The sequence below is a fragment of the Taeniopygia guttata genome, chromosome 5 (assembly GCF_048771995.1).
Source record: "Taeniopygia guttata chromosome 5, bTaeGut7.mat, whole genome shotgun sequence".
NCBI classification, from domain to species: domain Eukaryota; kingdom Metazoa; phylum Chordata; class Aves; order Passeriformes; family Estrildidae; genus Taeniopygia; species Taeniopygia guttata.
The window spans coordinates 56249786-56264995 of record NC_133030.1 but is presented as its reverse complement, the minus strand read 5'-3'; the positions used below and the strand labels follow the sequence as shown (position 1 = coordinate 56264995).

The 15210-nt window shown below is 46.2% G+C and overlaps 1 protein-coding gene across 5 annotated transcripts in view; it reads right to left on the bottom strand.

Annotated features, from left to right (window-relative positions):
* Positions 1–15210, bottom strand: part of INF2 (inverted formin 2) — a 40468-nt gene that overhangs the window by 14370 nt on the left and 10888 nt on the right. For 4 of the 5 annotated variants that reach the window (XM_030275093.4, XM_072930473.1, XM_072930474.1 and 1 more), the window contains exons 2-10: positions 7481–7889; positions 6067–6182; positions 5342–5501; positions 4526–4559; positions 3352–3493; positions 3109–3250; positions 1745–2608; positions 442–587; positions 295–356 (exon numbers count right to left, since the gene is read on the bottom strand). In XM_030275093.4, the coding sequence (XP_030130953.4) occupies positions 295–356; positions 442–587; positions 1745–2608; positions 3109–3250; positions 3352–3493; positions 4526–4559; positions 5342–5501; positions 6067–6182; positions 7481–7874 (2060 nt within the window). In that variant the 5' untranslated portion in view covers positions 7875–7889. Of the gene's footprint in view, positions 1–294; positions 357–441; positions 588–1744; positions 2609–3108; positions 3251–3351; positions 3494–4521; positions 4560–5341; positions 5502–6066; positions 6183–7480; positions 7890–11215; positions 11575–15210 lie in introns of those variants that run through there. The other variant, XM_072930475.1, reaches the window with a different exon arrangement.

The following is a 15210-nucleotide window of genomic DNA, read 5'->3' as shown; positions in this document are numbered from 1 at the left end:
ATTTGAGGAGGGATTTTACCTCCAGGTGTGCGTCATAGTCTGTGTCACCCTAAGAGTCTGTGCCACAACTTCATCTGTAAAATGGAGACGTAACTCCTTTGCCAACATATGGGAAAGTCGTATGTAAAAACAGAATTAAACCCTTAAACTCAGTATTTTAAAGACAGTGTAGGAAAAAATGGGCAATGTTTAGTAGCATGGACCACCAAAGCACATTGGCTAGAACAGATTTCCTGATACTGCAAAACCTGCTCAAAATTTTGCCAACTGTCACGAAAACTGGCCATATCTTACCATTTAAACTGCTTCAAAAATATGTTCAAATTGAGACTTTTCTTGGAGTCCAAAAATGTGATCTTCATTAAAGAAAAAGAAGATATCTCATATTAGATGAGCTGTCTGCAGGGATCTTTACTCGGAAAAACGAGGGGGTCTCCTCACCTCCTTCGGCTCTGCCTTCACTGGTGCTGCTGCCTTCTCCTTGGGGGTTGGCTGTGGGAAGCAGAACAGCTGCTCGATGCTGCTGTAGTTGGGCTCTATCATTTCCTCGCTGCTGCTGCTCACAGAAGCCCACATTGAGTGGCTCTCTGAAAGAAAGAAAAAGTGTTCAGACTGGCTGCAGGCACAGCTGAAAGCTCCTGCTGCCTGGGACAAGGTGAGCTGCCAGCAGGGACACTCTTCAGGACATGAATGAAATAAGAAGAGACATATTAGTCCTGGATAAATGGTCATTACTGAGGAGGGGCAAGTGCCACAGGTGGGATCCAAAGGGGCTGAAGGGCAATAAACTTGCTAGGAGGAGGCAGCACTGGGCACACAGAGGCTGTACTGCCCCATCCCTCCCTGTAAAACTGTGTTTTCCTCCATGCTGGACAAACTGGATAAGCATGACAAGGACCTCAGACATTTTGTTTCTAGTTCCCTGGTTGATATAATTTTTGCTCCCTTACATCCTAACAGAGGGTCTGGGCACAACTTGGACATTTTCTGAATATGTACTTCTCCATTTTTCATTTTTATGCTCAAGCCTCCTGGCTACAGGACTGCTTGAATTAATTTCTACTTAAATTTCTTATAGCTTAAAAAAGAAATCATCACCCTAACATGCCTGTAAAAGCCTCTACTGAAATAATCCAGACTTTTTACTGCTCTTGTGATTGAAGACATCCCTTATTTAGATTTCACCTCTGCCTACTTTCATGCAGTGGATGCCTTGCTTGTCTAGGACAAAGCTGACACAGCTTGTCGAAGTTTCTTCTCACATTTCATGTTCCACTTTGAATCCACTAGTAGAGGGAAATGTAACCCAAAAATCAAGAGAGATGTGATGTGATCCTCACATTCACTCTTAATCATGACTTTAATATACCCAGATACAAGCACAGTTGAGCTAGGTAATAAAAATTTGGGAACTCAGATCACAGCTGGATCTAAAGCATGTCACAGTGAACAGGAAAACATTCCCATCCCTTTCTCTTTTTTTAAGTTCAAAGTATTTTAGTAATAAACAAGCTATTCCAAAGTACTAATTCAGCTGGAATAGCTACTATTACATTGGTAGTTTCATATTACTTTTATATCAGCTTTGTAGGTCAAAAGTAAAGGAAATCAGGGAAGTTCTGTATCTAAACAGAGTCAACCACATCTGACAAACTTTAAGATAGTATTTCTTCCCCTGGGAAGCAAAAGCAGCCATGTAAAGCACCCCTAAAGCAGCTTTAGTGACTATGCCAGAAGCACCCACCTCTCACCACGTTGGAGGGCAGCTTCTGCCAGTTCAGCTTCTTCATTCTCAGCGTTGGTGTCTTCACTGTCTTGTGGGGAGGCCTGCCCAAGCCCAGGGGACAGCTGAACTGGGAGGCCACCACGGCTTCTATGTAATCTCCTGCCATGCCAGGAAGGAGGGGTGGAGGAGGAGGCATGCCACCCATGCCAGGTAATGGAGGTGGAGGAGGAGGGATGCCACCCATGCCAGGCAGTGGGGGTGGAGGAGGAGGGATTCCACCCATGCCAGGTAATGGAGGTGGAGGGGGTGGGATACCACCCATGCCAGGCAGTGGGGGTGGAGGGGGAGGGATACCAACCATGCCAGGTAATGGAGCTGGAGGGGGTGGGATACCCCCTATGCCAGGCAGTGGGGGTGGAGGAGGAGGTGGAGGAGGAGGGGGAGGAGGAATACCCATGCCAGGCAATGGGGGTGGAGGGGGAGGGATGCCAGGGAGTGGAGGGGCTGGAGGTGCATTTGTCATGGGGGATGAGGGGGTCATGGCTGCTGTGCCAGAGGGTAGAGGCGGTGGGGCTGGAGGTGCTGGGTTGGGAGCAGTGTTGGAGGGAGGGTTGGATTTCTCTGGCAGGGCACAGCAGGCTGTGAACTGGCAGGATGAGATCTTCTTTTCGTAGTCCAGTGGCCCTGAGGATGTTGCTGGTGCCCTGGTGGGGTTTGATGATCCCACTGGACACCGAGCTGCACGTGCACACGGCTCTGGTTCAGCCTGGACAGCTCCAGCTGTGCTCCCAGACAGGCGGTTCTCAGCTCGCTTTTGCTTGTTTGGATGTGTTTTGATAGACAGCAGCCTCTCAATGACTTCTTCAACTGTGTTCCCTTGGACTAGAGAAACGAGTCAGGGTCAGGGAAGGGAACAAGGCCCACAGGCTGCTTCATGCTATTCAACCCTCACCAAGCAGTAGATCTGGAGCCATGGAGAGTCCATTTCCTGGTGTCACTTTACACAATTACACTTCTCACTTCTAGGCCATTTCCTTCCCATGTGCCCAGCCCACAAACACTTCATAGCGTGCCTGCCTGCAAGACAGGCCAGCACCAGTGGCAGGATGCCAGTGAGGACAGATTCCCACTGACTCCCATGAGCCAAAGCTCAGGGATTTACCATGAAAACAAGACTGTGAATCCCAAGCTCACTGCTAAATGTGGCCACCCACAGGAATGAACCTTCACTTGACCTTATACAGAAGGCAGAGCTTTGTCTCACTTCTGTTCAGCTCTCACCAAGTCCCACAGATGATTTCCTGCACACTGGGGGAAAGACTTTTATGGGACAAGGGAAAACAAGAGGAGTGTGCAAGGCTGGATGGATATGTCGTTCTTACTGTCATTGGCGAGTAAAAGGGCTCTGTTCACTACGGCATCCAAGGACTCCCAGAGCAGGAGGCTGGAGTGATGAGAGGGTTCCAGGTGCAGCAGGCTCTGCAGGATGGACAGCAGCTGGACAGAGACTGGAGAGCGGCTCACCTGGAAGACAGAGCAGCTTCTGTCACAGCAAGGCTGGCTCCCGGCAAAGTGGATTAACTTGGCCATGTGGGGCCTCGCACCCCATGCGAGGGGCAACTTACTTTGTTGAAGAGAGATGAAAAGACCTCATGATGATCATTCATGTTTATGCCATCACATATCCTTAATAATTCCTCATCATCCTCTATTTTGAACTCCTCAAATGTGTCACACTGGATAAGCAGATCCTCCTCCTCGATGTCTCTGCAATATTACAGCATTTGTTTTCATTGGAGAGCCTTTCACTAATTTTCAGATGACTGTTTTTGTTAAGTGGCTTTTATCTCTTTGCCTCTTGGACTCAGCCAGTTGGTGTTGAAAGTATCCAGCTCTGCCTGATTTATAAAGGATGGGATGTCACCTGTGCATCCTTTCCTGAACAGAATGTACCTCTTCCTACAATCAATACATACAATGGAATGAGACTTCTCATGGCCTAACTTGGCCCAGCACAGGCTGGCTATGGAATTCTCCTTGGAGCTGTAACATCAGAGTGGCATTCTGACCCTTTTGCAACCAGGCTGCCACCTTCATCTTTTTAAAGTCAAGACTAATTGAAAATATTCCAGTGATGTTTTTTTTTTTTTTCAAAAACCTCCTTCTCTGTTATTCAAAACTGGATTTTAAAAAGCACAGACACTGTAAATCTGACTTTTTCAGTACTCTCAAGACCACACAGTGTTAGAATTTTACAGCTTCTGCTCTAATAAAAGATTTTCTCTTCCCTAATTTTTATGGTGTTGGATTGAGCAATTCCAGTTACACGGATAACTGCAACTCACATAAACTGCATTTTAGAATTTATCACAGATGTTTCTGATAGAACATAATTTTTAAATTACATTCAGATATACATTAGTAAATTGTTTTAGCTGGATGCTTCTGGGACCAACAGCAGCAGTGGTGTTGAACGCAGCAAGCTGCTCAGTGAACCCACAGCACTGCTTCAGATTCAGTCTGAAACAGCCTCAATGAGGACATTGCTGCTCCATCTGTGCCCAGAGCTCTGTGCATGCCATCTGTGCCAACAGCTGTCCCTGTGACACTGTGGTTGGCAAGAGCATCTTAACACTGGCCAAGTGCCTCTAGCTCCCATGGAATGGGTGCACACAAGCATGGTCCACTCCACCCAAGAACACTGCACTTCACACAACAGAAGGTTGGGTAAGTATTAAATTTCCAAAGCTACTTCATTGTGAATCTAATTTTAAAGAAAATTTAAGTAGAGACCGTTACCTTAGCTTGTCTAAAACATCCAACAGCTGAAGCCCTGGTAAATGAAAAAAAATAGATATAGTTGCATAATGGCCCACTTAGTACTTATTTGTTATGATCTTTATATATGTTATGCTCATAAAAACTTTTTGTAGAGAGAAAAAGTGAAAATATCTTCAGATGGATCTATAAAAATGGGTAGAGTCATCTGGTAAATGATGAGACACCACATCTGCAGCACCTGTGTGAACAACTGCACAATCCCTCTTTGGTTACTGAGTGACACAGGCACTTTTGAGGCATGTGACCTCAGCCCAAATTAGATATTTAAAATCAGTCTGATACCATCAAATGTTCCTTGATCTCCATGGAGAGAAATGGAGCCCAGACTCATCAACTCAGATGCACCCAGCATGTGAGGTGAATCCCAACAATAGTACCTAGGAGCCTGGGATTCTAGCAGCTGGGAAGTTCTGAACCATGGGAAAGCCTCTGTGGCTCAACTGAGTAGACACAGAGTGAAGAAATTTTATCAACTCTTACAAGTAGTTGCTATATATGGAGATGTGATGGTTGGTTATAGAAATGCTCTGAAGAAGCTCAAGTGATACAGTGCTGCTGGGATTCCAGAAAAGATCAAAGCTATGGAAAAGCAGCAAAGTAAAAAAAAAAAAAAATCTGTTGACAGAAAGGCTGTTAATAAAGGTCAAAACACCGAAGAAAATTAATATTTGCAGTTTTGCTCCCCAGCCTCTCCAGGCACCTTATGGATACATCTGAAAAAACTCCATTTGGTCACTGACTTTCTCCATAGAAAGGTGTAACAAACATCCTTACCTATGAACTCGTTCCTGATTTGTGTCCTTGTTCTCAGCTCTTCTTTCCCCAGGATGATGGCATTGATAGCACTCAGCAGTGTCACCATGTATGGCACGTTGTCTGTGTTGGACAGCTCGTTCATTATGATGCTGAATCGATACTGCTGGTTCTTCACACTCTGTGGGTAACACAACTGATACAATCACAAGGATGCTCTATACAGACCTAAATCCCATGACTGTGGGGCAGGCTCTCAGATGGAATTAGTATCTGGAATCCTCAGTTTATCCCACTGCCCACAGGACAGGAAGACATGGGTAAAAGCAGCACTCCTCCATTATGGAGCAGGGGCTGGCTGGCACAGAAAGTCATTGGAAACATCTCCTGGATCCCTTTCTGCTTTCTGGTAACTGATGCATGCACCTGAGCTCGTGGGCAGTGAAACCTGTGGATGTGGCACCATTTATTCTGCTGATCTGGTGGTGCTTTTGCTGCCAGAAAGCACCTTGTGGTTGGCAGCCATCTGTCCACACGAGTCACAGAACAGCACCACAGACCTACACTGACCACAAAAAACTTCCTACAGCTTTCACCTTATAAACCCCTACTTCTCTTACCAAAACAATGGTACCCCTACTTTCTCTTACCAAAATAAACTTTACTCCCACTCTTTTCTGTGGTACATGGATCTGTCTGCATGGATCAAAGCCAAGCCATTCCTTCTACTCCAACCAAACACTTGCCTTGTAATGGTCCAAAGCATCCAGAGCCAAAGAGTGGCCATCTGATGAGTAAATGCACAGTGCAGCCAGGAGCTCAAATATTTGCTTTTTGACCATGACATTAGTTGTGTCAAGTGCTGTAGGAAAAACAGAACAGAACAAAGCAGAATTTATAATGACATTAATATTCTGAATCTCAGTGTCTTCTGCTACACGAATTATGAGCAGTAGCAGAAGAGACTGAAGGAAGGGACCCATTACAATGGAAGATAGGAAGAGAAATATCTTAATGTACAGATATCTCATCCCAATAGCATTATGTGATGGTAAATTCTAGTGGGAACAGTAAATGCTACAGGTATCCCATTGGCATTTTGGTGCAGCTTATAGTTATTAATCTTTTCCATGTCCCAGCAACATACTGCAACAACAGCCAAGATTTGTCAGCACTCACAAAATTTATTTCCCATTTTCGCATATGGCTATCTTCTAGAACAGCAGATAAACAATTTTCTTTGATTAATGACTCTTATTTTTTGTGCAGAAAAGCTCAATATGCATATGAGCTAGAGCAATTGTTCCAAGGGGTCCCATGCATTCCCTTTTTGCATTACTCTTTCTCTGTGAGCCCTGGGAGCTGTTGTATTTTTCCTATATTAGAGCACAAAGAAGCTCCAACACTGAAAATCCAGGATACCTCCCTGTTTTCACAGTACAAAAATGCCAGTTTAATATTTTATATAAGGTAAGAAAACACAGGCTGAAGAGGAAAGAAGGGGACTTCAAAACTGAAGAGGGAAGCAAGTCAGCTTTCAGACTAAATGCATTTTCAAAAGCTATTAATAATGGTTTCTGTGTACAGAAGTTATCCTTCCAGCACCATTAAGTGCTGTATAATAAGTCCTACAAGATGCCCTGATGAATTTCAAAGCTAACAATGAGCCAAGTGAATGGCAGGAGAATGTAAGTGGTGTTACCCACAATGTTTCAAGAGGAGCAGAGTGAGTAGCACAGAGAGCAGGCTCTCTTGAATCCAAACTTGCCACTTTCCCTCCTCTTTACAGGCTACAAGACTTTAAGCCCTTTGAGATCCATTCCTCTGCCCTTGGGGCTCTCAAAGATTGAATAGCAAATGTCTTCTGACAACCAAAGGGTTGAAGATTTCTCATGCCTGTATACAGATAAGGCTGGGCTTATTACCAGCTTCTCAGTAAACTATGACAATATTTGTGTGGAAATAGCACTGGGTGGCAAAGGCAATGTGATTTCATAGCAGTTTTATTTTAAAGAAGAAAATAATCTCATTAATCACTTGTGACCAACCATTTCCAACTAGCCTGGTGCAGGGCAGGAGGATAAGCAACAGGAAAATGCCCCCCCCCCCCCCCCCCCCAGTGCTGCATGTGATGGATGAAGCAGGAAGGCGTCTCCTCACCTTGGAAGAGTTTTCTGACGTAGCCCTCGTTGCTCACAATGTATTCTATGCCTTTGTGGGAGTTCATGACCGCTCGCACACAGCTAATGCAGGTGAGCTGAAGCAAGGCATCGGATATCCTGGCCACTCCTCGCCCTGACAGCCTGTCCAGGGCCTCCAGGAGGAGATCCAGCCCGGACAGCTCCAGGAACTGAACCATCCAGGCATCGTCGCTGTTCTCCAGCCTCTTCCTCAGCCCAGAGTAGTTCACCACTGAGGGCATTTGCAGGAGGCGGATGCACAGCTCTGGCTCTGCATTTTCCAGGTTGGCCTCTGACTGGTCGGTCTCCTGGGGTCCGAGTTTCTCCTTCAGGGCAGCCCACTTCTTGTGGGCACCTTCCTTTTTGACTGACATTGTGACTGGCTTGTTCTGAAAGAAAAAGAAAAGACAAAGTGAGAAGTTTGTCTGGAATACCAAAAACGATCCAGTAGCCTTGCTTTTTATCCAGTAATTGGAATGTAAATCCCAACTACAGCAGGTCCCAGCTCTCCAGCATGTAGGGCATACACTGGAACCAGTCCTGTGTTGAAGAAACTCACTATATCCCCACCTCAACCACACACATTACAGTCAGACTCTCAAGACTCTGTGGAGAGACTTTTAGCACATCCAGGCCAGCAAATACAGCTTTAAAAGTAGCCAATTTACACCAGTCAATTGCTACTACCTATTTTCATGCAGTGAAAGGAAAAGGTTGGAAGCAGCATTATCAGCTCTGATCTCCTAATGCCCATTAAACCACTTCAAAATCTCACTGTGCTGGAGAGGCTGTGCAGTTTCTAAGAATTTGTAATGGGATGGAGAAATCATTTTGAGCATGTCTTGCTCATAAGAGCATCTGATTACCGTGTTCCTTTTTCACTTTGTTTTCTTTTGACTGATGTTGAGGTTGATTTTATAGCACTCAATCCCTTCCTGTCTGCTGTAATTGCAAATATGTTTGTACACATGGTGTTTATGCCTGATAGTGTGAGAGAGCCTGACAGGCTGTGAGTGCAGGTACAGCAGCAGGAGGCTGGCTACAAAATCAGCAGAGCACTTTTCTGGAGATGGGGAGCAATGGCCTGTCCCCCTGGAGAACATGGCCTGTCCAGTCAGGCCATCAGCAGCAAGGAAGGCCAGGAACTGATTCAGCACAGAGAAACTGCAAAGCCAAGTGTAACTCTTGGTGCCAGATTTTATGGTTTTAGGCAGGATGATTATTTTTCAGACTCAGAAGGATCAAGTCATACCACACAGGTCCTTTTGGAAGCTGCATGCAATGGTTCTGGCCACTGAGATTAGCTCAGTTGGTCACAGCACCATGCTAATAATGCCAAGGCCGTGGATTTGATCCCCATATAGGCCGCTCACTTAAGAGTTGGATTTGATGATCCTTGTGGGTCCCTTCCAACTCAGAATATTCTATGAATCTGTGATTTTGTTATAAAGCTGAATTACTCCCACAGATGACAGTTTGCCCCACAAAAATTGATGCTACCTCCCCATCCTACCACACCACCAGTACCTCTGTTCCCCATGGCTGCTCAGTCTGCAAAGCTCAAAATATCCTGGGGCCAGTTGGCCCCAAAGCTCAGCACTTAGGGGACTGAAGAGATTATAGGAGACTTATTTTCCCTTCCCAGCTCCAGCACAAGGCTTTCTAGCCCAACAGTGACTAGAAAAAAATGCTTGAAAAATCGAAACTAAGTAATCTCCAGAAGGTTAGTTTTTTTTTTTTTTCTTCCAAAAAGCTAAGATAAAGGATGGACCCTTTACACTGCTTGGAAAAAAAAATCTCATTTTAAAGTCTGCTTGCGATTTTTCCTGGAGACTGTGCCATTGAGAAAGGTCCTGGCTCCTTCCCTGCAGCAGAGCTGCATGGCTTCTGTTTTACCCAAAGAGTTATTCTGGCAATCTCCCCTTGGCAAATATACAGCCAAAAGATTTGCTTACTGATTAGTGACAGGCATGATATTATAGGCCTAAATATGCCTCTTGGAAAGATGCAAAGTGTGATGGGGTAGGACACCTGAAAAATTTCTCTGAGAAAATGTGATGGTGGGACTTTCTGACAGGTCACAGCATCAAAGTCTGCACTGAGAGGTCAAAGGGGTGGAAGAGATAGCAGGGTTTGGTGACAGAAAATCCATTTAGAGAGCTCTGGAGAAACTCTCTTGCAGAGTTTTCTTTTGCTTCAGTGGGAAAGAAGCTGGCCAAGCACCCAGTTGCTCCCTATTCTGTTAACTGAAAAAATGATGGTCACGATCCAAAAACATGAAGTGGCAAATATACCATCTGAGAACACACTGTACAGCTGAAAAGTGATAAAAAGGACCATAAAAAAACCAACCCAACCAATCCCCAAACAAACCTCCCTGCCAAAGCACAGGCTTGAGTTTCCAAGATTTGTCATCACTCCCTGCAGTCCAGAGCCCTTACTCACTCTTGGTAAAATTCTTTTTGGGATTAGTCAACCCCAGTCCCACCCCTGTATTCAAGCCCAGGAATCTGGGTTAGGCTTGATGCAAAGAAGAGAAATCCTTCCTCACTGGAGGGAGAGAAGCAAAAGTTCAGAGCCCCAGGTTCACAGCCCTGGGGATGGAGCAGCATCCTACACCTCTCACCAGTCATGGGGACTGCAAATCTACACTCATGGGGCTGGAGAGGTCCACCTGCAGTCAAATTCTCCTCCAGGCTGTGCATGGAGCCCAGCCATCTCTTCCAGAGCTGGGGTCAAGCTGGCCCTTCAGTGTAGGGCAGTACTGAGGACCATCTGACCTGGGTGCTGGTCAGCCCGTGGGGCTGCACAAGTGGCTGCCAATTGCAAGCTCCTCTTCTCTTGTGTGACTTCTTTTCATACTCAGCAAATCACTTTTTTCATTTGAACATGAATAAACATTTCTTATCCAGCCAGATAACAAGACAGGCTGACTTTTTGCCCCCAGATGTATGAATACCTCATTATATCGTATTTGTATTATACTGTATCAGCTACAGCAAGTCAGAGAAATTACAACAGCATTCTTGACCTCAGGCTTAGCTGATTCCTGAAAATTAAGCTCCACCAGTGCAACAGGAGACAGGAAATACTGAGAGAGCATCCTGTTTACCAGCAGATTTGTTCTGAATTATCCTTCCCTCCCACCTGCTCTGCACAGATGTGAAGAGATGAGAAACAGAACCAGACAGCACCTCTCCAAACAGTCCTGGCTTGTGTTTTCATGCACCAAAATGAACAAACTGGATTGATTAAATATTCTTCCCTACAGAGAGCACACCCTTTTTGTAGGAAAGCATAAAGGTAGCTAATGTATCTAATTGTAAAAAGGGAATAAAATGAACAGGAGCTGTACGATATAAATGGAAAAGAAATGAATATGGAGATGGCAATACGACTTTGCAGATGGTGTGATAAATCTGTTTACAAACACAGATGAGAGTGATATATTGTGAATGCAACATCTTTCCATATTTTCCACGAAGCAAAGTGTTGCAAAGATATTCAGATATATCCTTAAAGGGCTGCTGGTTTTGCCTTTTATCTCTGACCACAGGAGCTTGTTAGCAGGTAAATGATCTCAGCAGAGTGAGGCAGACAAGGATTGAAATGGAACCCATCTATCTGGCTGGCTTACAGAGGCTATTCAGACTGTGTTGACAAGGGAAGGAAAGTGCCCTGACAAAACCAGACAGGACAGCTGAATACACCTCACCTTTTGCCAGAAGAAGGGGAGCTTTGCTTTTTGTTTCCCAGGGCAGAGAGGGGGTTCGGTGATGAAGCAATGTCCCCAGTGCCTGTGTCTGACCATGCCTGCAGCACCCACGCTCTGCCTCCCCAGCTGCCTGCTCAGCACTGGGGCTGGGTGCTGCTCCCTGGGGCACAGCCTGACAGCGTGTCTGTGCTTGCTGCTGTGGGGACAGCCACAACAAAGAGCCATAGAGTACTTTAGATTAGATTAAAGACCTTTAAGATCATTGACTCCAGCCATTAACCCAGCACTGCCATGCCCACCACTAAACCACGTCCCCAAGTGCCACATCTACGCGCCTTAAATACAACCCTCTCCTCATCTTCTTACCTTCATAAGTTGGTTGGCCCTGATGAGGAATCACAGAGTGTTAAGGGGTTAGAATGGACCCTAAAGATCACCTAGTCCCACTCCTCCTCCCATGGGCAGGGACATCTCCCACCAGACCAGGTTGCCCAAAGCCCCATCCAGCCTGGCCTGGATGCCAGGGTTGTGGCCTCCACGACCTCTCTGGACAACCTGTGACAGTGTCTAGCTACCCTCACAGTAAAAAAGTTTCCCCTCTTTGAATCTGTACTCGTTACTCCTTGTCCTGTTGCTACAGTTCCTGATGGAGAGTCTCTCTCTGTCTTCCCTGTAGGCCCCCTTCACATACTGGAAGGTTGCTACAAGGTCTAAATGAGCATCAGTGTAAAAGTAGTCTTAATTTTAGGAGGTTCCTTTGGAAAACATAAAGATATCCCGAGAGCTTGTGTTCTTGCACATGGCAACAGCAACATCACAATTCATGGTGCCAACTCCTTGTATCACTGCGTTTGCAGAGTTATAATATTCCCTGCATCCATCCAACCTGGTCTGTAAAATTTTCTCCTCCTTTCTTTCTAAATCAGGTGCTTCCCAGATTCAGTTTTCTGTGCCTCTCTGTCCTTCAAGTCCACTCCTAGGGAGATGACATCTGTGGGAGATAAATCAGGGCACATCAATACTTCCTCCAGCCTGTGAAGCTGTGGAGAACAGAGCTGCACAGCACAGCTTTCAGTCTAAATTATTACATGCCTCCAGGATGACACGGATCACAGCAAGGACTGGGGAGGACATGTAAAAAGAGATTTCTCAGGGCAGCTAAGCATAATTGAGTGAAAACAAAAGGGAGGAAAACTGCAAGTCAAAACTATCCTGATTTTTTGGGGAGTAGACCCATTGCCTATGTAGAAGAATAGGACTTGGGGGCTGATGTGTGTCAGGGGGAACAGCAGCTCCTTGCTGCCCTTAGAAGAACTCTGGGAGCATCCCAATCCCACATGCTGCCCTCACAGCCTTCTGCTCCCCTCCACAAGACTGCCAGGGTGAGAAAAGCTCCTTTATGCTGCTCAGTCCTCCCTCCCTTCCATGCCTGTTCCTGGCACTCAGGAGCCTGTTCTGCCTGGCTGACTGCTAATGACAGGTTTCGCTTCTGGGGAGCTCCACTTTTCCCTCTGCTGCTGGGAATATGCCAAGCCTTTGTATTTTGCAACATGTCAGACTACTCAGTCCCTAAAAAGAAACAACATCCTGGCTTTGTGCTTTCCAAAATCACTTCTGGAAGTGTGATGTATTTCCTTCACCTCTCGTTTTGCTTTCATTTGTGCTGTTGTTTTCCTGTGCAGTGTCGGAAGAGTTCACCCACATCAAGGCCAACAAACCATCCTCCCATGCACCAAGATGAGTTGGGGGAAGCCACAGATCTCTATTTTAGACACCAACCTGACCCCCTGGTGTGGGCCCATCAGTGTCTGTAGGAACCAGCAGCATTTTCAGTCTCCCAGGGCAGCATGGTGGGAAATTCAGGCAAGCAAACAAAGGCATGGTTTGCACAACAGACCTTGCCCCAGCATGCTAACCAAGTGCTGCTCCATCCTTCTGCTGCCATGGCCAGCAGCCTCAGCAGTCTTTAGATCTACATATTCTGTAGATCACCTGTATCAGAGGCCAGAATGTGTGATTTATGATCAAAAAATGAAAGGTTTTGGAATGAGTGCCCACTCTTGCTCTTCAGTACTGAAGAAGGTCTCTGGCACACTGTGCTGTGCTTTGGCACAGCCTACAGGAGCTCTCACAACACAGCCCAGGTCAGCTGTGGCCTCAGCAGTGCTGCAAACCATTATGGGGAATATTTTATCTTTAGGAAATGAGGGAGCATGGACACACACCCAGCTGCAGCTGGTGGGCAGGAACTGTGCCATCCACACTCCGACTGGGCCTGGCACTGGGCTGGCAGTGGCTTCTGCTGGCAGCAAATTCCCAGAAAAGAACTTCAGTGCATTGACAAAGAGCGGCCACACTGGTATAAATTTGTATGTATTTTTCCAGTATAGCTTATTATTTCACAAATAAAGGAAAAACAGGGTTCTGATTCTGTCCCATTCACCACTATTAGGATGCCATGTGCCAGCACAGCTTTTCTCTCCTGGGCAACTACAGACTACACTATTGTGTGATGTCTCACCAAATGGGTAAATGTGTCCATTCAATATGTATTGGTAGCACTGGAGTTGCACGAGGTTTAACCCAACCATAAAAAAAAAAAAAAAAAAAAAAGGAAATTGCCAGTGCCTTCTTCCTCAGTAAATAAACAAATTTCTCATTGGGCTGCTAATGGACCACAAACAAATCCAGCTCAAGTGAGATGCTCAAGGACATTTATGTCAGGATCTTCAGTGGCCTCTAAACCCTTATTTATATCAGAGGTTCCATGAGCTTAGCTTCAAATGGGTTTGAAACCACTCTTTGTTACTATAAGTGTGAAGACACAATAATCACTTCCCTTAACGTGGTGAGCCAGCTTTAAGCCAGACTGGTGCAGCTGTCAGATTTTGTTTCTGTAATGGTCACTGCCACTGTGGCGGGGAGGGAAACTGTGTGAGTGCCAAGTCAGACCAGTATCAGAAGCTTCCCATGGTGGGCATGACCCCTGGGCACCCTGACGTGCCACCACAGCCCCTGGCAGGCACAGCAGGCTCCACGCTGGAGGGATGTGAGGTGGTGGCCAGCACTGGCCCCACACAGAGGGTGGCAGCCCCCAGCTGTGCTGCACCAAGTGGGGCCACCAGCACTTCACCCCAGTCCTTCCCCACTGCTGGGAGCCAGAGACACATCTGACTCCAGCCAGAAAGGAATGGACTTGGCTCCAGATCCCATGAAAACTCTGATGGGAGTAAGGTGGGTCTGGAGTCCCACCAATCCAGTGTCCACATGCTCAGGCAGGAGCAGCAGCTCGATCTGCCAGCAATTTCACCACCACTCAGCATTTTGGGATGCAATTTATTATTATCATTTGGGGTCATGTGAGGAGCAGAAACTGTTACCCAGCAACATGGACAATGCAGTGCTAACTTTCTAAGACTCCTGGTTTCTGCTCTGTGGGAAGCTGTCACACAAGCAGATATGAGAGCCAAGACCCTTTTATTGCCTTTTTTTTTTGTTGTTGATGTTTTAAAAAACCTCCCCAGGATGCCAGAGAAAACTGTCAGAGGGAAGAATTCCTACCTCAGAGCTGAAGCCAAATGATTCCATTGTTTCTCCCACATGGAAGGATACTTCTCAACAAGTTGTGTGATCCTTCCCTTCCCCAGCCAGCTCCTTTTCTCCTTCTGTCATCACGCAACCTTTAGTCAAGATACTGTAAATCCCCAAACGAGTGTTATAATTCACAGGCTCTAAGAAAGTTCAACAGGATGTCAGTGTCTGATAGCATGCAAATACCACCCTCCAGAAAGGTCCAAGAAGTGACTTTACTGTAGCCTCCAGGGAAGGTTTTTGCATGTCATTTGTCACCCTCATTCACCCTGTGCTGGTGGCTGGCAGGGTGTCACTTCCCCGTGGGCTGGGAAGGTGGGAGCCTTGCCCCCACTCCATGTCTGAGTCCCAATATGAAAAAGCACTCCTGCCATGGGGTGACCCAAAGCAGGGGAATCACCAAA